Genomic DNA, 21,504 nt, shown 5'->3' with positions numbered 1-21,504 from the left:
CACGAATAGGAAGGAAAGGAAGGTTTAAAACAAAGAAAAGGGGCAGGGTAGGGAGATGGCTCGGTGGGCATGAGTACTTACTTGAGATTATGAAGGCTCGAATTTAAACCCTCATACCTCTGCAATTATGAGGACCTGAGTTCAAAGACCCAGCACCCACATCAAAGCCTGTCCTGGCCGCATGTGCCCGTCCCCCCAGCATGGTGAGAGACAGCCGAGACAGGCTAATCTGGAGAGTTCACTGGCCTGCCATCTGAACAGAAAGTTGGGCCCTCAGTTCAGTGAGAGACCTTGTCTCAGGGCAGCGAGGTGGAGAAGGAGAGAAGGAGACAACCGACATCCTGCTCTAGCTTCCACATGGCATGTGCATGGTGCACACTCCTGCACACTCATGTTAGTGCAACACACACACACATGTGCATACAGTACAAAAACTAAAAAGGTTAGATGACATTGTGACATCAGGTAGAAAATACCAATATAAAATAGAAGTTAGCAAAGGAGCCAAGTGAATTATGGAGATAAAAAATACAACAACTGGAATCATAAAGCTCAGCAGAAAACTTGGGCTGAAGCAAAAAGAAAGTCAGGTTTGGCTGACAGAAATTAAACAGGTGAAAAAGAGAAAAATAGAGCAACTAGAAAGCCAGGCATGGTGGCGCACGCCTTTAATCCCAGAATTCAGGAGACAGAGGCAGGCAGATCGCTGTGAGTTTGAGGATAGCCTGGTCTACAGAGGGAGTTCCAGGACGGCCAGGGCTACACAGAGAAACCCTGTCTCAAAACCAAAACCAAACCAAACATACAAAAAAAACCAAGTAAACAAATAAACACAGACAGGATAACTAAAACCAAGCAGAACTTCAGAGAAAAATTCAAATAAAAATAGTGACTAAAAGTCCCAAATTTATATAAAAAAATTAGTAACTATCTAGAAACTTAGTGAAATGAGAGAGCTCGGGCAGATAGGTCAGTGAAGATGGTTAAACTCAGAGACCTGGAGAAAATAGCAAGAGAGAAATGGAGGTGGAAGTGAGCAGGGGGAGCCCCATCAGTTAGCAGAGGAATTTAGGGGGCCACAGAGCATCGGGACACACAGCATCAAGGGCGAAGAGCCTTAATCACACAGATCCAACGAAACTAAAGTGAAAAACAAATGCAAAGTGAAGACTTTTTCCAGATAAAGAAAAATAGAGATGCTTGATGCTAGTAAGTCCTTTCCATGAGAATAATAAAGGAAGTTTTCCAGGCTGAAGGCAAGTTACCCCAGACTGCAACGTCAGTCATCATAAACAAATGCATCCTACACATGGGCATGAATCCTGAAGGCATTGTGCTAAGAGAAATAAGCCAGGCACTTCAAGACAAACATAGCTCCATTGATATAATCTTCAAAAAGTGGCTCATGGAGACAGACAGCAGACTGGTCGTCTCTAGGGTTGGAATGTGGGGGAGTGGGGAGTGTCGGATGGGGCCAGAGGTTTACTTGGGAAGATGAAATACCCTGGAGTGGACGGTGGGTGGTAACGGCTGTATAAAACCGATGGGTATACCTCTATAGAGCTGTATGCTTAAAAACAGTGAAAATGACCAACTTTGTGTCACATATATTTTGGCGCAGTAAACAAAGTTGAAACCACAAGGAAAAGGATAGGAAAGAAAACATCTTACTAGTCTCACTCATTGTCAGCCATGTTGCTCTGACCATACTGAGCTTGGTTTCTGTTAGCCCTTAGCAGGGGCACCTCAGAACACTTCTATCTCACTTCCCATGCATTGGTTTCATACCACAAAGTGAGCCCCTTCTTTATATGAGAACAAACAGAGGATGTTTCCTTAGGGGTTAACGAAAAATTAAATGCCATGAATTCTTCCCCTAGACACAGGGAAACTCTTCAATACTTAGGTGAGCAGCTCTTGGCTGCTGGGGTGCAGGCAGTCACAGAAGCAGGGCTTCTGAGCTCTGGCTACAGTGTCCTCTGTCTCTATAGAAGAACTATGTTACGTTAGAGTCCTGTGCCTGTCCCAGTGGATACTTATACACACGAGCCCACTAAAGGACAGTGTAAAGAGAGGGCAGGCACTTCTAAAGTTAGCCTTTAGCCCAGGCCAAAGCCAAACAGAGGAAGTGCTGTTGGTGATCCTCAATCTGAGACGTGGTTTGACGTAACAGCACCTGGGAGGTTGAAACCAGATAATGAGAAGAAAGCAGGAAACGGTTTGGGAAATGAAAAGGCTGCTTTGGAAGGCACCCACTCTGCGCTGTAGAAATGAGTAAAGGAGAAACAAAAGAACAAAGAATGAGCTACACAGAAAGCAAAGGGCAGATGTAGACTACAAAACACCGATCTATAAATGGGCCTCCGATCCGATCAAACGGCAGAGACTGTTGGACTGGATAAAAACTGTGACCACACTGCATGCAGGAGGTGAGTTTTAGGCTTCAAGACACAGACACCGTAAATTCAGGGGAAAAGGACGGTCACCCCCGTAAACAGCAACTCCAGGAGGACGTGAGTGAGTAGATGTCAGCAAAGCAGACTGCAGCAGAGGGGGTCTGAGAGATGGAGAGGGACGTTTTATAACGAAGGGGTTGATCCACCCAGAGGATACAATAAATATAAACACATGTGCATCTAACAACAACAACAAAAAAAAAACTTATAAAAATGCAGGAAGAAACCCTGACAGTCACGAAAGAACAGAATGGGCCCATGGACACTGGATTGAACTTCAACACCCTGGTGTCAATGAGGAGCCCTAGAGCCTTCTGGAAGAGACACTGTCACTTCACCCCTGTGTGACGTTTTCTCTGAGATGTAGGAGGGAATGGATAAGCTGATGGCTTGGGAGATACAGATGAGAAGATGCCAGACAGTGAGGTGAGTGTTGACTGGGCCCGGGCTGCCCGCAGAGCCGGTTGGGAATTTGCTGAACGACCAGCTTTCCATGCCAGAGATCCTCTGCACGATAGAGCTTCCTTCCATTACCAGTGGGTTTGCTTTGAAAGTTTCAGTTAGTTGAAGTCAGCTGAGGTCTGAAAACGTTAAGTGGAAAATTCCATAAATAAATAATCCATAAGGGTTAAGCTGTGTGCCATTCTGAGCAATATAATTAAATTTGGTGGCATCACCCTCCATCTCACCCTAGACAGGAACATCCCCTCATGGAGATTATCTGCACTGTGCTTACTGCTCACCTGTTAGCCATTTAACGGCTGTCTTGGTTATCAGATTGACTTGAGGTGGCATCAGACCACTGGGGTGGTGTTCAGGGGACCCCTATTTTAAGTAATGACCCCGGGGTGGAAGAAGAACATGTTGGTGATTCAGATATATGAAAGGAAGGGAGGAAGCTGGAGAGGAGAGGGAGGAAAGGGAGGCCTAAAGTTCTGTCCTTACGTTAAAAAGTGAAAGCTCTTCATATAGAAAGAGAAATAACCACATCCTGGGGTTGCTGTGATCCTTAGTAAGAATGAACCTTCTGCCAGAGAAACTGAGCAAGAATATAAACAAATGAAGGAACTAAAATCCTGCTAGCTCTGTTGCCACACTTCAGAATGTAAACATGGTGGCCAGGACTCATGGCAAGTGCTTAGCTAAGATGGAAAGCGCCAGGTCACAGGGTTCACGACAGTTTCACACATCCACAGGGCCCTTCAAACAAACGCACCATGGACACAAGGGGAGGCCCTTATGCCGAGTAGGTTACAGCAGCTCGGTTAAATGCCTTGTATGTATTTAAACTACGAAGCCATTCACTGTTGTATGCCAAAATGGAAGGACATTATTTGAGAGCCCTGGCCACATTTCCTTCCAGGAAAAAAAACTTGCCGAACACCAGGTGCCCAGAATCAGCTGACAGATGCCAGCCCATCATCTGGAGACTCACTAATTTCCCACAGGTTTCCTGATTATGTTCAGAACTAAAAGAATCCCCGACATGGCTAGGCATGGCTAGGCATGGCAGCTCCTCTTTATATTTCTTCAGGAGAAGTCAGTACATGCTAGCCACTAGGCACTACCAATCTGGAGCAGGCCATATTTTTTCTGATATCATGTTGGGTCCTTTCTGAGTCTAAAGATATCAAGGAAGCAGCTTTACTACCAGGAAAGTCCTCATGTAGGAAAGGAGAGGGGTGGACAGCAGCAGATGTAAGGATGGAACACCCTGGTGTCATAAAGGGGTGGGTAGTAAAGTCCATGTGTGTCCATGTGTATGCACATATGTGGGTGTGCACGTGTACATGAATGCGATGCATGTCTGTGGGTCTGTATGTATGGGTGCACATATGTGTGAGTGTATGCATATATGTATGCACGTATGCAAGTGTGTGTGTTTGGGACATAGATGAAGGAAGGCTTCATAGATTCCTTCAGGATGGTCCAATCTCCTGACACTGAGGACATGACATCACATACAAAGTTCATCCGTGAGAACCACAGAATCAAGTAATTAAAAATAAATTGCAAAACAATCCCATAATGGTTTAGGTGAGTTTATGATTTTGTACTGGGGTATATTCCTAGTTCTGAGGGGCTGAAGACTGGACACACCTACACAGATGTTAAAAAGCAACAGCCACTTAACTGAAGGCTGGAGGGGTCACTCAGATAGAGGGGCCTTTGTGTGACATGGAGATGATGTGGGAGACCACGAACAATCCCGTTTTAGCTTGGGATGAGAGAAAGGACAGCGGAAAGACACGGGGAAGAGATGTATGTGCAAGCCAGTGAGGTGCTGTTGGGCTGTATTTATAACTGTATTTTCTCTTAAGACAGTATGTGAGCCCTAGAAGACTGAGCTACCTTGGGTCAGGTCTTGCATGCCTTGAAGCTGTCCAGCTGACAGCCTGCCTCGGAGGGGCTCTGCTCCAGCTGCCGCACACTGCCAAGAAAACCGGGGGATAAGAGAGCAGGCTCCTTTTTGATGTGTGATCTTCTACAAGCACTCTACTCTTTCTCCATCTCCTTCCCAGAGTGTGGGTGGGTGGGGCTGGAGGGATTTTTAACCCATGGCAAAGCCAGAACTCATTACCAGGTTGCTGTCAGTGAGCTGGCTGGAGAACAGACGTCATCACAGGCCCCCAGGGCTGGATTCTAATCTCTGACGCACCGGACTTCACCTGTCACTGTTAGGTCCATGCTGCTCTTGCAGAGGACACAGGACATCCCAGGTGTGACCATGAAAGAGAGGGGCTTTTAACACCGTGGGAATCCATCTGAGGGGCCGGGAGAGAACTGAAAATTGGCCCGTTCTGGGTGACAGCAGCGGTAGCTACGCTCGAGTGTGTTACAGCGAAGAGCGCTAAGAGGACCAGAGAAGCAGCGAGCAGAGCTGACAGAGACTGGGTTCTGCCTGCGAGAGAAGGACCTACACGGGCCCTGAAGGGCCCGGGGGCCTCATTCACTGTGGTAATGGGTTTTCAGTATCTAATCTGCACAAGAACCAAGGGCATCTTGTGCTGTGATATTTTGTTTGTGTTCTGACAAATAAAGCTTGCCTGGAGATCAGAGAAGCAGAGCAGCAGGCACTACAGACTTCTTACCTCTACAAAATCTCAGACCAAATGGGTATCCTGTCTCTGCAAATCCTCAGACTGAATGGGACCAGATCCTGTCTCTACCTGCCTTATATTCCTGTCTCTACCTCCTTAGTGCTGGGATCAAAGGCATGAGATCCCAAGTGGTGAGATTAAAGGTGTACACCACTACCACCAGGCTCTGTTTCTCTTTTAGACTAGTTCAATCTTGTGTAGCCCAGGGTGGCCTTGAACTCCTGATCTTCCTGCTTCCTCCTCCAGAGTGCTGCGATTAAAGGTGTGTGCCACCACTGCCTGGCCTCTATGGTTAGCTAGTGGCTGGCTCTGCCTTCTGATCTCCAGGCAAGCTTTATTTGTCAGAACACAAACAAAATATCGTACAACAGCATCCTGTAAGGGAAAGACCAAATATCAACCACAACTAACAGTTTTGTTGCAATGAGCATTAGTGACAAAATGCGTGGGAAACCCTCCACTGCCCTGCAATTTGAAACCTGTTTTCACAGATTTGACAGTTAGTATTGTCAACTTGACAGAATCTGGAATCACCTAGGAGACAAGCTTCCAAGTCAGTCAATGAGGGATTATTTAGATTAGGTTAGCCTCTGGGCATGCCTGTGAGGGATCATCTTGATTAGGTTAATTGAGAGCTCAAGACTTACCCTAAAAAATGGCAGCACTAATCCCTGCCTGGGATGCTGGACTATATAAAAGGGAGGAAGCTACCTGAGCATAATCATTCTTCAGTGCGATGTGACCAGCTGCCCTTCCAGCTGCCACGATATCCTTCCTGGACTCTCGAACTGTGAGCCAAAATAACCCCTCCTGCCTCAAGTTTCCTTCTTGTAAGATACTTTGTCACGGTGACTGGAAAGTTAACTAACAGATTAGACATTAGGCAGCATCTCTCAGAGGTGATGTGTACACATTGTGTTTATTCCAAGAACACCTCACCCTAGTGAAATGAAGGCTGCCCTGAGTTGTCAGGGCAGGGTCTCAGATTTGTTTGCAATCTGGTGGGTTAGTTGTCTCATTGCTGTGATGAAATATTCAACAAAAGCAATTGCAAGGAAAAGCTCACAGTTTGCAGATGCCGTTCATTGTGGTGGGAAAGCCTGAACAGAGCGGTGATATGAGGCAGCTGATCAATCACATTGCATACACAGTCAGGAAACAGAGAGATGGATGCTGCTGCTCAGCTGACTTTCTCCCACTTCCTTTTTTTATTTGGTCAGGGATCCAGCTCCTGAGATACCCATATTCAGGGTGGGTTTTCTGTTCTATTAATAGTAGTTAAAAAAAAAAAAAAAACTTCTGAGAGACACACTAAGAGAACTGTCTTCCAAATGATTTGAAATCCATTGCATTGACAGTGAATACTAGTGATCATACCTGGTCAATTATTTTTAACTGGACAGATGGGTATGACACCTATGTCTAACAGCATACCACAGGCTTTGCAGTCTTGCCCAACACCTGAATCTGGTTCTTGAATCGTGGTGGCCAGGTCCTTCCTCTAGAAGGCTATCTTGAGAGTTCTCTGTGTGAGGTAGTATCCTTGTGGCTTTTGCCTCTACCTGTCTCTTTGGGCAGTGGAACAGGGGAGGCAAAACAGACTTTGCATGCCCCAGGTTTTAGAGATGCTCGTGATTTTTGTGAGTATGGCCATAAAAAGAGCACTGAGGTAAGACACAGCAGGTGGCCCTTGTCACTCATTCAGCTGTTCATGCACACCCCCTCTACACACAGTAGAGAGGGATCCTGGCTGGCTTGAGCTTCAAAGGTAAGTTCTAAAGCAAGCTTCAAAGTGAATCTAAGAAAAAGGAACATGGAGATTGGACTAGAGGGATCTTTTAAGGGCAGAGATAACAGAAATTACAGATATGAATGCTCAGAAAACCTGCTAAACCTAAGCTACTCGGAAATCACACCGTCTCTCTATCAATGATCGTAGCCTTGGGTACAAAGCAATAAAGCATGGCCCAAGCTTCCAGGGACTTCCCATCTCCACCTAGACCCTGAGGCACTTTATCTCTGTCACCCTGCTCCTCCTAGCCATGACTGGTAGCTAGGAACATATGGGGCTGAGGGACAGAGAAGGCCAGGAGACCCTCTGCTTTTCCAGTCCTAGGAGCTTCCCTGAGAGAGAGTACAGTGTTGCATGAACCCTAGTTGGTCTTAATAAAAACCTGGAGCCAGATATTGGGGTTAAGGCTAAAAGATCAGAGGATAGAACAAGTCACGGCCACTTCTCACCTCACCAACTCCTCAGCTGAAAAGAGAAGATCCTGTCTCCAAGAATCCTCAGACTGAATGCCCCTGAGTCCTCAGTTGAAAGCTCTCTAGTTCCTGTCTCCTCACGCCTTATATGCCTTTCTCCACCCAGCCATTTCACTTCCTATCTCAACCTTCCTAGTGCTGGGATTAATGGCATGTGTGCTTCCCAAATACTAGTGGTGTGTGCCACCACTGCCTGGCTCTGTTTCTCTCCTAGACTGGACCAATCTCATGTAGCCCAGTGTGGCCTTAAACTCACAGAGATCCAGATCCAGATCTCTGCCTCCTGAGTGCTAGGATTAAAAATGTGTGCCACCACTGCCTGACCTCTGTGTTTAACTCTGTGGCTGGTCTGTCCTCTGATCTTCAGGCAAGCTTTGTTTCTTAGATTACAGCTATCACCACAGTACAGGGGTCTGATGTCACCAGAGCACGGATATGACTTTTCAGATCCCCAAACCACATCAACAAGGTGAAAGGAGGCAACATGTAGCTGTCAGCCTCCTCCTGTTCAGAGACACACAGCTTCTAGCGCTTTCCTTTCCGTCCTGTTTGTTGTGTCTGGGCTGCGGTACTCATATCCTGAGGCACCAGCGCGCACTCACTGAGGAGTAAGACCAGCTGGAGCACCGCATTCAGCCATGTAGCTCCTCCTAGAGATCCTGTGTGTACTTGGGAGCTGGCTCCAGTCCACAGGCTGGGGGCCAGAACAAACTGTGGGTGTTGTTGGCTACGGTCCTTGAACAATCCCTACAGCCAGCTGAACATTCACACAGAGAAAAAGGCTCAGTAGGACCCGCGTGTGCTACTCCACAGAGAGTGGCAGGTGTTCAGGGGAGACACACCCAATCAGTGCCCTTCCAGGTAGGGCACCTGGTCAAGGTGACTTCGAGAAAAACCAGCAGCAGAAGGAAGAGGTATACTGTTTACCAGAAGTCTTGGATTTCATCAGAGGGGATGTGTTAGCCATGCTTGCTTCTACACTTGTGATAAAACACCGTGATCAAAGCAATGGAAAAAAGAAAAGGATCGGCGCTTACAGTTCCAGAGAGCAGGCAGGTACGCTGAGAACTTACATCTTGAGCTGCAAGCGCAAAGCAGAGAGAACGAACTGGAGTCTTTAAATCCCCAAAGCCCACCTCCAGTGACAAACTTCCTCCAATAAGACCACACCTGCTGAACTTCTCCAAAGAGCACCATCAACCAGCTGGGGACCAAGTATTCAAAGAGATGAGCCTATGTTCTCTTTCAAACCACCACACAGGGTCTCTTCCTAGGAGAGTTCACACAGAGTTCACGTGCATTATCCTCTCACTCCCAAACTCCCTCCATTATTCCTGAAAAGACACCAAGGAGAGCGGGTGTTGGCCAATAAGGGTCCCTCCCGTTGAGTAGATTTGTGAACAGCTAACATCCTTCATGAGGATCTGCATGGGAAGAATGGCAGAGGCAGAACCAGACAGGTTGGCAGAAACATCTTTCTAGTTTAGTACTTGGCCTCCATAATTGAAGTTACGATTGACTCCACTATCAGACTGCAAAGTTCACAGCCAGACCCCACACCCAGCCATGATCGTGGCCCCCTGGGTTCCCTTTACTCTCCAAGCCAACCCTCCTCTCTTTCCCTCACTGTTCATGTCTTCCACTCGTCTTGACAACTGAGGGGCCAACCCCCTTTTAACACAGAGTGTGCTGTCCCCTCGTGTCACACACACACACACACACACACACACACACACACACACACACACACACACCATAGTGCAGGCAGGCTTGCTTCTTCAGTGAGCATTTGTACCACCAGTACCCACCACACTGTGCTCCCAGAAGACACTGAGTAGCAGTGAGGTGGATGACCTGGTAAAGGCAGGGCTTTGGGGAACCCATTTGCCGGTTTGACTCTAGCGTCTCTACTTCAGAGACAAGTGACATTACAGCAGGTAGCCCTCATCACGGCTGTGAACAACCAGCCAGGTTATCCATCTCACTAAGCACCTGGGGCAATGTGCCCAGGGCAGTCCTCTCACCACAGCCAACTGTGGAGCCCTGATCCACATTCCAGATCCATGCAGCTCTCCCCACAGCTATCCAGGTGGTACCCAATGGTGGGGATGGGTCTCAGAGATTCTTATGGACAACTCTTTCCAAGACAAGACCGTTTAAACCAGAGATCCCGATTCTGATTTTGTCGTGTACTTCTGTATCTTAGTTTCATTTCCAGTTGCTGTGACAAAATTCCCTGACAAAGTTATCAAGTTATCTTAGGGGACAAAGGGTTTCTTTTATCTTACAGAGCCAGGCTTGAATCACTGAGGGAAAGCCAAGGGGCCGGGGACTCTGGGGAATTGGTGCTCTCACATCTGTAATCAGGGACAAAGACTAACAACTGTGTGCATGCCAGTCTCAGCGTTCTACACTCACACAGTCCAGGACCACAAACCCGGGGAACAGCACCACCCATATTCAGGGTGTGTCTTCCCATCTCAATCAATCCAATTAAGAAAATCTCTCAGCCGGACATAGTGGCACATGTGCCTCTAATCCCAGCACTCCAAGGCAGAGTCAGGAAGATCACTGTGACTTTGAGGCCAACATGGCTGACACAGGGATTTCCAGGCCAGTCAGGGCTACATAGTGAGATCTATCTCAAAGGAAAAGATGGAAGGAAGGAAGGAGGAAGGAGGGGAGGGAAGAGAGGGAGGGAGGTCAGGAACAAAGGAAGGAGGAGGGAGGGAGGAGGAGGAAGGAAGGAGGAAGGGAGGGAGGGAGGAGGGAGGGAGGGGGAGGGAGGGAGGAAGAGAGAGAGAGAGACAGTTCTTGCAAATGTGCCCTCAGGCCAGTCCCATCTAAACAATTCCTCCTCAATGAGACTGTCTTCCCAGATGATTCTCGATTATATCAGCTGACAGTTGAAACTGACCACCATACCCTGCAGTTTAGATTGGTCCTGAGAGCAGAGTATGTCTTCAAAAACACATCTTGAGCAAAAAGGGCAAATTTTATAGACTGTTAAAATAATATGCAGGCCAGAATTATGGTGCATCAAATATCAGTGACAGTAAGTAGACGTTAGTTAAAAAATGAGAGAGAGAGAGAGAGAGAGAGAGAGAGAGAGAGACTTGACCCCAGATTTAAACTGTGATACCCCACTGTTGGTCCCTAGAGAAGAGGGAGGAGAAGAGATTGCCCGAATCCAGGCAAGCTTGCTGATTCTCAGCTCCCTTTTTCCATTTTATACAGTTCAGGACTCCCTGCTCAGGGAGTGAGTGGTCCTGCCCACAATTAAGAGGGATCTTCTTGCATCAGTTAATTTAATCAGTCTCAGAAGCTGATCTGAATCTAGAAGTTCTTTATAGGTATGCTCAGAGAGCCAAGTTCACAACTAACGCTATTGCAACTTCGCCCAGGTCTATGAAAGAGGAAAACAATGCATTCTGAAAGGCAAAATCAAGTCACCAGGGAAAACGTCCTCAACTGGGCAACAGGAATCTTCCAGTGATGTCTCTGCGGCAGGCGTGGAAGGGCCTGCAGGACACCTCCTTTCTATGCCCACTAAGCAACCTTCACTTTTCATTTTGGCTTCCTAGATGTCTTAGCATTGGGCAGTGTCCCAGACAGCACAGAGGGAGTGCCCCGGTCCCCAGAAATGGAGCTAGACTAGGACTAAATACTGTCAGTCACAATTCATGTTCTGATGAATTCACAACTTCCTAAAGTCCAGCTCCTAATTCTGTAAAGCTCAGGATAGGGGTTGAGCCAGAACAAAGACCAAAGAACCAAATGAGCCCAAATCAAAGACAAGGACCTTTCTCTTTCCCTCGCCACTCCCAATTTGTTGACACTCCTTAGCCACGTCATTACTATTTTTCTTCCATTAAAACCTCAAAGACTGAGACGTGGCTCAGTCAGAGTGCTTACTTAGCACACTTACTTAGCTTAGCTTACTTAGTCCAGGTTCCATCCCCAGCCCTGCATAAAACAGTGTGATGGTACACACCTGTAATCCCAGCACTCAGAAGGTGGAGGCAGGATGTTGGGGACTATTACTTTAACTATGTAAAGATGTGTTACATTTGTTTATGCTGCATTTGTTTAATGATGTAAAGATGTGTTGCTTTGCCTGCCTAAGGCACCTGATTGGTCTAATAAAAAGCTGAATGGCCAATAGCGAGGCAGCGGAGGGACAGGTGGGGCTGGCGGGCGGAGAGAATGAGTAGGAGGAGGAGTCTAGGCTTGAGAAGAGAATGAGAGAAGAGAACGAGGGAGAAACAGAGGGAGACGCCCAGGGCCAGCCAGCCAGGCAGCTGCCAGACAGACAGACATGGAAGAAGCAGGAAAGTAGGACATACAGATTGAAAGAAACGTAAAAAGCCCCGAGGCAAAAATGTAGATGAAGAGAAACAGATTAAGTTAGAAAAGCTAGTGGGACAAGCATAAGATAAGGCTAAGCATTCACAATTAATACTAAGTCTCCGTGTCATGATTTGGGGGTGGCAGTCTGAGAAGGCCTGCTACCAGAAGTTCAGGTCACCCTTGACTACCTAGTGGGTTCAAGGCCATCCAAGACGCTGCCTTAACAATCACAACAACAACAACAAAGCCTTCAAAGACGGGTTTTCCTGGGCACCTCTAGGAAGCCAAAGGAAGGGAAAGCATATGTCTCTGTCTGCTTAGCATTATTCGGACAAGCATCTGAAAGATCCCTCCGTCTCAACATGCCTAAAGCACAGCCGTTACTGTCTCCACTCCCACACCAGTATCTTCCCCAAGCTTCCTCATTGAAACAACAGAGTCCAGGACAGAAGCCCAAAGCAGAGCCTACCCAGGAAGGACCCTTCTCTCTCTCTCCTTTCCCCAGAGTCACCTGACACCAGGTGTGGTCATCACTCTCTGAGTTGCCATGGGTTACCTTCTTGGGTGTTTGTGCATCTTACTCTCCTGCTGTTTAGTCCACAGCAACCCACTGCAATACGGCATGCACTGGCATCTCATTTGCATGTTTCCACAACTCCCATGTCCTCTGAGGACTGCAGGGTCTTGCTCCTCTCCACACCCATGGCCCTATGGTTTCCACTCCATGTTTGCTCACCTTGTGAGGCTTGGCCACCTTATGCTCAGGCTCCACTCACTCAGCCAGAGATCTGGGACCATCCCTGCCTGCAGCTCTCCTGCACTGGCCACTGGACCTCTTATGAACTTGTCTTCCTTCAGGACACTGCTCAGTCTCTGAAGTACAGCCCCTGTACTCCCCTTGGTGTTACATGCTCCAGGTGGCAGGCAATGCTGGAGGCTAGGATTGTCTCCTGCCCCGTTAGGAACACTCCATATAGAGAAGGTACTAAAACAGTATTTACAAGAGAAGGAGCCAGTGGAGTACACTTGACTAAACAGAGACCTTTGTGGCCATGTTCAAAAGACATGGTTTTCATAGTCATGCAAAAAGAGAGCTGAGGGCATCGGTGGTTCCTAATCACACACATACCTTTGAAGTTGGTGCTGTATAGTGGATAATATTTAATATTAATAGTTGAAGCATTCCCTCCTCACAAAGGAAGCTTGGACATTTAAAAGACTCACATGCTATACTTCCTCAAAGCAGTAAGCCGTTGGAGAGAGAAGACCCTCTGGTTGAGCTGCCTGCCAGTTGGGCAGGGAGCTCAAGGGAAGCCAATTTTTTGAGTCAGAGGCCTGTGCTGGAGTGGGATTTTCATGGATGTAGCTGTCCTGGAGTCTCTCCTGCTTCTGTTAAGTAACTTCAATAATGTATTTATTGGTTCACCCAGCTAGATTTGGGTGGGATCATGTCTTTGTTCAATCATGGAGTGAGTACGCTTAAGTTTACATCCCTCATATACAAAAGCCACACAAAAGAGGGTCCCTTGTTCTCTACCCTAGAATAGAAAGTGATATCCATTCTGCATTTGGGGAACTTATTTAAGGTTCTGATAATCTACAGTTTTATGAAGAGATTAAATTAAGAGCACTTTTGCCAATACTTGGTTTAGCAATAAAGCCGTCAGATGTAAATTGTGGACATTATCTTCACACTACTTATTTTTGTTGGTGAGTAAGAATGACCCCCACAATCAGGCTAAATTACTAATTCAATGGTTGCATTTGTCAAGAAGGTGCCTGTTCCAACTTCAGAATATAAGAAGACATTCAAAGGCTTCAGAAATCTGGGTGAGACCACTCCTCTGTTTCCAGTCCCTTTCTAACATCACACTGCAGCAACGCCCCTCTAAGCTGTGGGAAACGCTCCTGGGCACTTGGCTCATGAGGTCTCAGCTCATCATGACAGAGAACCCAGGGAAGGGACGGCAGTGTGGTCCCAAGGAGGTTGGTGTCGTCACGGGTTCGTTCATACCTGTTGCATTGCAGGAGTCCACGGCACCTTCTGTGGAGTCATTGCTCATCTGCCCCTGAGCGTCTGTGCGGTTTCGCAGGGCCAGCAGAGCAGGGCCTTTGCTCCCACCTTTAAACGTGAACGGGAGGCAGCCTGCTGGGAAGAACAAGGCGAGGCATTCACATCAAGTATGGCTTAAACACATCCTGCCTCAAGTAGGACCTCCTGTCTCATAGGGTGTAGTTAGTAGTGTGATGAGGACTCCCAGCACCTTCCACGTGGAGCCCCTTCGACACCATTACACGTGGTGGGATTCAAGGTGAACCCAAACACATATCCGTAGAATGTGAGTGCACACACTAACTCTAACCCAGCCTGAAACCATTGGCTCATATCTTTGAAGACCAGAAAGACCCTTGGGGGAAACTATCTAGCTCGATTCCTTCAGAAAGTCTCTGAAGGGTACTTCACTGGGGACATTTTTCCTGGGAAGCTGTAATTCAGTTGCTCTATCCTCCTCTGGGATGCAGCTCACAGTGGGGATGGGGTGGGCTGTGTCTCTCAGTCAATTGGGTTGACGAGATGAAGGGGAGAGGGGTGGAAAGTGGGAGCTTGTGTCATGCTGTGCTGAGCTGACCTATGAAAGACAGCCCAGGCATGGGCCATGCCCTCAGCAGACTAGCGGATCTCCAATACATGATGGTGATTTGGTGATACTGGGTGTCATATGTCTATAATTAACCACGAGATGCTTCAGCACTGCAGTGAGACACACAGTTCAAGGTCATGGGTCTTTAGCAGCCTAGTCTGCCCAGCCCACACTGAACTTTAGAAATGTTTAACATTTGAAAGAAACATCAAAACCTTGTCCTCTACCTGTGCCCACCATGTCTAACCCAGACAGTACAGAGGAGCCCCTAGGGTTTGCCATGGGAGTCTACTCCCATGAAGGGGCCTGCTAATCTGAGAACCATGGTGTAGCAGGCTAGCAGATCTGTCTCTGTTTTTGGGAAAAGGCATAGATGGAAGGCAACAGCAAAGGGATGTGTGACAGAAATGGCTGATGGCACAGGAGATGACTAGAGAAAACCCAACAGCTTGAAGAAAATTGGATCTAATCCCCCATTGGGTAGGACTGGCCCTGGGTGGAGTGCCTGGGGATGACAAAATGGGGGTTATGGACCTCTAGAACCTCTTAATACGGAACAAAAGGAGAAAACTGAAAAGCCACATGGCTACTAGTTAGACGTACTCTCTCTGTCCTGTCTAAAGAGTGAATTGTATTGGCACAGGGAAATCACCGATGGATCATATCTGTGATTGAAGTGTGTTCCATAATATCAAAAGATATGGTAAGAGTTTTTGAAATAGAGTTGGCATTTCAACTGCCCATCCTGGAGACAGTACTTGGATAAACTTGAATGTACAGTGTACCCATGACAGTCATGGACATGATGTCTTGATTGGAGTTTGTAGTACCTACACAGACCAGCGCTGGAGTACAGTAGCTTCCTCTCTAATCCAGCACTGATGACTCCACATCATTGGACCAACCACAATACACACATACCTCAACCTTGAAACTAGTCTTTGGGTCGGAGAGTTCTGATTTCCTGTTTCATGCCACCCCAATCTGCCTGGAATCTACAGAATGGGGTGCCTGAATTTCCCATCTTCCCTCTGTGGAAAAGAGCACAAACCACGTGTCCACCATTCTTGCACCTCCAGCCTGTGTGTCTGGTCTGTGTACTTCTTTCAAAGTCCTGAGCATCTTACAGATGTCTGGACCTAAAAGACCAAAGCCAAGCTTTTGTTCTAAAATAAGAGGAGTGGGTAAAGGTTAAAAATCAGCCATGAAAAATTGGACCACAAAAGTGAACCAAGGCTGCTAAGTGCTTGAGTCATGTAGCATAATTCAAGGTGCTCAGGGGAGCCAGGAGATCACACTGAGGACCCAACACTGCCATCAGGTACAGGGAGGAGTCTCCTCAGGATAATGACATAGACTGTGTCTTGGGACTATGCTGGTCTATCATCAGAGAGGAAGAAACAGGAGCTCAATTGCAAAAGGAATACCCATTGATTCATCCATTAATGGTACAGGAGTTTCCCTGTGACCAATCAGACGCAGTCCCCAAGGCTGGAGGTGGCAATGGCTATTCTGTATATACATGGCAGCTTCTTATGACTCAGTCCCAAGCCAGGGACACTAAAAAAAGAAATTGTATGTGAACACAGAGGCTGAGGCTCTGGAGCTCAGACATTTTAGGGTGTGAACCCATTCCCCTGATCACAGCCTGTGAGTGGAATGGATAAGGGGCGGACTTTTCTCCTTGGTTTACGTGAGCAGATACTGTGCAAACCAGAGCTCTGGGACAGACAGCAGGATGGGGTGCCCTTGGCAAGAGCCCAGGCCCATGGGACTAGTATTTGGGGTGGCATAGTGGGCCTGGTGCAAACGACACCATGGGCACTCTGTTGGACTGTGACTAGAGGTAAACAGCCCAGAAGGGACAAATGGAACAAGGAGCCCTTTGGTGGTCAAGTGTGATGGGAGATGCCCACAGGACTATGCCCTCATTTACACGCAATAGCTCACAAGGCTTACAGATTGATGGGTATAGATGTAGTTGCAACATGCCATCACGTTTTTGTACAGATGAAAATAAGGATTTTAAAATCTTTAATAGTAAAATGAAAAGAACTCATCCACTCACTACACACCCCAGGTGCTCAGACTCCAGCCAAGGGGAGTTGTATGTGTGCCAAATAAATATCAGCTACATTTGAGCTGATGCCAGGTTTAGACATTTTCCCCCTAAAAGGATTGCAAGGTCTGTGAAAAGACGGTAATCCTCCAGAAGAGAAGGAACCTGTAGACAAATAACTCTGAGCTAATGAAGGGAAGGAGTGAGGAGAGAGGAAGAGAGGTGTGCACACATGGACGCATATGTGTACACACAGAGGAGCACACACACTTACCCACATGCATCCACACACATACACACATACAAAAAATTTGTGCATACTCTGAGTCCCTCTCAGTGTGCAAGGGGTCACTCACTCTACAGCAGCAGGAACTTTCTTCCTGGGCACTGCTGTAAAGAGTGAGGCCTGGCCCTAACCTGCTGACAGAGTCTCCTCCAGGTGGAGGTACACCAGAGAGCGCTTTAGGTCACTCCCTGCCCCAATTCTGTCTGCCAGATCATCATGTCTCTTTCTTGCCTCCACAAGAACTTGATAGGAGTTCAAGTTCACCATTCAAGTCCCTGGAAGCCTCTGAGTCCCCCTCCTGACAATAATCAAGAGCAAATGTGTCCTAAAAGAAAGACCTCCAGCAGGCTCAGAGCCTCAGAGCAAGCTCTAGTATGGACCTATGCAGCCTAGTGCAGTGGTTGGGTTCGAGTCCGGGTTCTAGCCAAGGCTGCAGAGAATGAACCCAACAAAGGCTAAAGTCCTCTGAACTGAACTGTTCACTAAGAATGGGAGTCCTTCCCGACACCCAGCAGTGAGGCAGATACGGTGAATGAAATCCTTAGGAGATGAGCTGGTCTGAAGACAGACTCATGACGGGATGGTATTGTGTTCAGCCCACAGGAGCATGGACTGGAAGTCTTATTTGTCCTTGGCACTTCGGCAAAGGAGATGGGAGCAGATGCCTTCAAGATGAAAGGGAAGGGGGTTTCCGGTGTTGTTTGAGATGTCTGAATGGAATGAAATAGCTCTGGGCCAAAATATTTAAAACACTATTCTTTTTTTTTTTTTTTTTTTTTTTGCATTTGTCTTCAGAGTGATTGAGTCATTCTCTTTCATACTCTTTTCAAGACTCATTGCTGTTGTATCCAGTCAGCATTTTCCTTTTCAAGGGAGAGTAATAGTCCATTTTCTGTATAGACCATGATGTGTTTGTTGATTCGGCCGTGTAGAGGAGGGGGACACTATGGTGCTTCCATCTTTGGCTGTTGTGAAAGATTTATTTATTTTTATTTTATGTGTGTAAGTGTTTTGCTTGAATGTATGTTTGTATCATATATGTGCAGTGGCTGTGGAGACCAGAACAGGGTGTTGGGTCCCCTGAAACTGGAGTTACAGATGACTGTGAGCTACTATATGGGTGATGGGAACCGAACCTCAGTCCTACAAAAGTACCAAGTGCTCTTAATTGATGTCATCTCTCCAGCCTGTCACAAAACTCAATAAAGTGGAGACAACCAAAAAAGACACCTGTGAAGGGCTTGGAGAGATGGCTCAGCGGTTAAGAGCACTGGCTGCTTTTCCAGAGGACCTGAGTTTGATTCCCAGCAACCCCATGGTGGCTCACAGCCATCTGTAATGAGATATGATACCCTCTTCTGGCATGTACATATGCAGAGCACTCACACATAAAATGTCCATGAATAAAATTTTAAAAAGACATCTATGTGCTTTGGCACACGTTATCCTCAACAAGCACAAGGAAGCATCAGACAAAACATCAAAGGTAAAATAACCGAAAGGTCTGTTGATTTCATAAATCTTTTATGTATTTTGGACCCAGAAACTTCATCTGAACTGTTTTGTTTGAATAATAAACTTTCCATCCCATTAAAAAAAAAAAAACAGTAAAAATGTGACACAGAGCATCCCGGGCTTTGGGGAGAGGTCTGTTTCTCTGGTCTCTGTTCTCCTGACACCCAGCCACACAGCTACTTACTTCAAGTGGCCACAGGGGCCTTGGAGGACAGAGGAGGAGGGGAAAGCAGAGCTGCGAAACCTAGAGTGACATCCAAACTCTAAAGCTTGCTCTTGCTGACCCCAGTGAGGGGCACATCTCCTTCTGGGGGTGCACAGACTAGGAGAGCCCTCCTCCCGGAGTGCGTGCAGAACCCCTATACTGCGGCACACCCGCTCTAAAGCAGCGACTGTCCGCGCCTCTTGAAGTCTCCCAAGCTCATGCCCAGGGAAGGGCCTGGCTAGGGCTGGCTCGTACAGAGGGGGAAGTAACTGCAGGGATTCCCACTGTGTCTGTCGCCTCCAGGAGCTCTGAATTCCGAAACTCACATGGCTCAAAATAGAGCCCGGTTGTGGTTGCTTCCACTCTTACAGTCTGTGCTCTAGGAACAGCAGAGAGATGAATAGCACCAGCCTTCCCCAGCGGAGGAGGCAGGCAGCGCGGGAATACTGCAGGCATGCATTCTGCCTCGGATGTGTGGTGTGGCCAACCGGTTACCTGACTATTTTAAGCCCATTTTGAAGACACGGGAGCAAGCAAGGGATAAAGGAAAGGTTCAATTAGTCCTTTATTTCTCCCTGCGTGTAAGTCTGTGGATTTTATCCAAATAGTAAAACCTGCTTCCATGAGATACTGAAAGAAAGAAAACAGAGAAAGTATTTCACAGAGCAGAGCACGGCAAAAGCCACCCGAACTACTCTAGGATGGTCGGCACACATTGTGGACTTAAAGTGTGCAGTGCATTACCCATCAAAGTTAGGATACCAGGGCTTCATGTGAGCAGGCTACTGTGTATCAGTTGTTTTTACTGCGCTCCCAGATGGGTTCTGCCATTGGCCCATTTCAGCCTCTCCCCCAAACACCTATTACACATGATCGGAGTGTTTGTCTAAACTTGGAGAGTCACAGCTGGAGTTCCAAAACATCAGAAGTCACTTAGCCTAACATCAGATGATGAAACCTTTGAGCCATACTAAGAAAAAGAACATTGCCCCATTTGAGAGAGTACAGTGAGCAGACTGGCTGAGCTCTGCAGAGGCAAGGCGAAATCACATGGCCACCACTGTCATCCTTAGGACAGGCCAAGGGGTCCAAAGCAAGTCTCAGGAAAGGGGCCGGCTAAAGTCAGCCTTGCAAGTCTGTTTTACTAACTGTAGACTAGAAGTGAGGCAGGATAGAGTGAAGAGCAGGGTCTGAGGGGCTTTTTCCATAGGCTGTGAGTTAGTATATAAAAAGCCCATTGACAGGGAAAAGGCTGGTCACCACTCCAAGGGTGTCTGTAACAGACAGAGCACAGCACAAGACAGCCCATGATACCCAAATACTGAAGTCTGCAGCTGTGGCAGACGTTCCCACGCGGCTGTTTTCTAACCTTCCTCCCAGCTCTGTCCTGCTCCCTCTTTTGGAAGTGTATTTTCAAATTGATTAATAAGATAGCATGGGGGAGCTTGCGGACATGTATCGTGTGTGTGTGTGCGTGTGTGCGTGTGTGCGTGTGTGCGTGTGTGTGTGTGTGTGTGTGTGTGTGTGTGTGTGTGAGAGAGAGAGAGAGAGAGAGAGAGAGAGAGAGAGAGAGAGAGAGAGAGAGAGAAAGTCAAAGGACAGCTTTTCAGAACCGATTCTCCTTCCACCTTGCTTTTGAGGCAGGGTCTCTCTTGTATCCATCACTGTGCGGCACACTCCAGGTTAGCTGCCCGAGAGTTTCAGGCACACTCCCCACAGGAGTGCAGCAATTACAGATGCTCACCACCAACCACAGCCACCTTTTGATGTGGGTACCTGGGACAGAACTTGGGTTGTTAAGTGTTTTAACTGCTGAGTCCTCCCCCAGCAATGGCCCTTCTTCATAAACTCTCTCTGCTCCTGCCTCTATCCACATGGCTACGTAGTTTTTTATTCCAGGACACAAGAACCTAGAAATCACAGTGGTTGTTCACCATACTCTGACCCACATCAGAAAAATTCCCTTTTGATGCTCCTGTAGTCACGGGCTTCTGAATGTTTAAATGTAGCATTTGTTTCTTTTACCACGCCCACCAAGTTGTGTATAGAAGAGTAAGCAATAGGCGCCTGTTTAAGTTTCTTCACGGTCTGGGAAATAGTAACAGGTTATGAAGTTTATGTGCACTGCCAATAATTAGGAAGAAGAAAAACTAAACTGAAAATCCCAGTGCAGAGTCAAGCATTAAACCCTGGCAAGCCTAGAGATGGCTGAGGTCAGCTTCCAGCACCGTCTTTCCTACAGAGACAGAAGCAGGGGCCTCTGCAGAGGCAGGCAAGATGAGGACAGGAGGGGGAAGCCATTTCCCCACAGTGCACACTCTAGGGACTCACAAGCCTCGAGTATGCAGCGGAGAGGAGCCAGGAGGTAGAAGTTCATACTGCTCCTTGACTCTCAATCTTCCTAAAGCTTTATTCCCTATGCACATATCAGAAAGGTCACCATTTCTATCCACCGTCACCCTCCATAATGCTGCCCCCATCTCTAATCGCCACACTCTGTTGATTCTCTTTAATTCATGTTCTCTACCGTGGGCCACCATGTTGTTTTTAACTTGACGTCTCTAGCTTCGTGCTATGCAAAAGCATCGGGGGAGGAACCAGCCTTAGTGTTCTGGCTTCAAGGTC

The 21,504-nt window shown here is 47.3% G+C and overlaps 1 protein-coding gene across 4 annotated transcripts in view; it reads right to left on the bottom strand.

The window, feature by feature from the left end:
- Positions 1–21,504, bottom strand: part of Pde10a (phosphodiesterase 10A) — a 437,658-nt gene that overhangs the window by 222,211 nt on the left and 193,943 nt on the right. Inside the window, exon 2 of one of the 4 annotated variants that reach the window (XM_052750814.1) lies at positions 14,187–14,321. The exons of 1 other annotated variant lie outside the window; for it this stretch is intronic. In XM_052750814.1, the coding sequence (XP_052606774.1) occupies positions 14,187–14,321 (135 nt within the window). Of the gene's footprint in view, positions 1–14,186; positions 14,322–21,504 lie in introns of those variants that run through there. 2 more of the 4 variants (XM_052750815.1, XM_052750823.1) reach the window with 2 other exon arrangements.

The sequence above is a fragment of the Peromyscus californicus genome, unplaced genomic scaffold (assembly GCF_007827085.1).
Source record: "Peromyscus californicus insignis strain IS unplaced genomic scaffold, ASM782708v3 Scaffold_22__1_contigs__length_63687245, whole genome shotgun sequence".
NCBI classification, from domain to species: Eukaryota; Metazoa; Chordata; class Mammalia; order Rodentia; family Cricetidae; genus Peromyscus; species Peromyscus californicus.
This window is presented reverse-complemented; position numbering and strand designations above follow the sequence as displayed.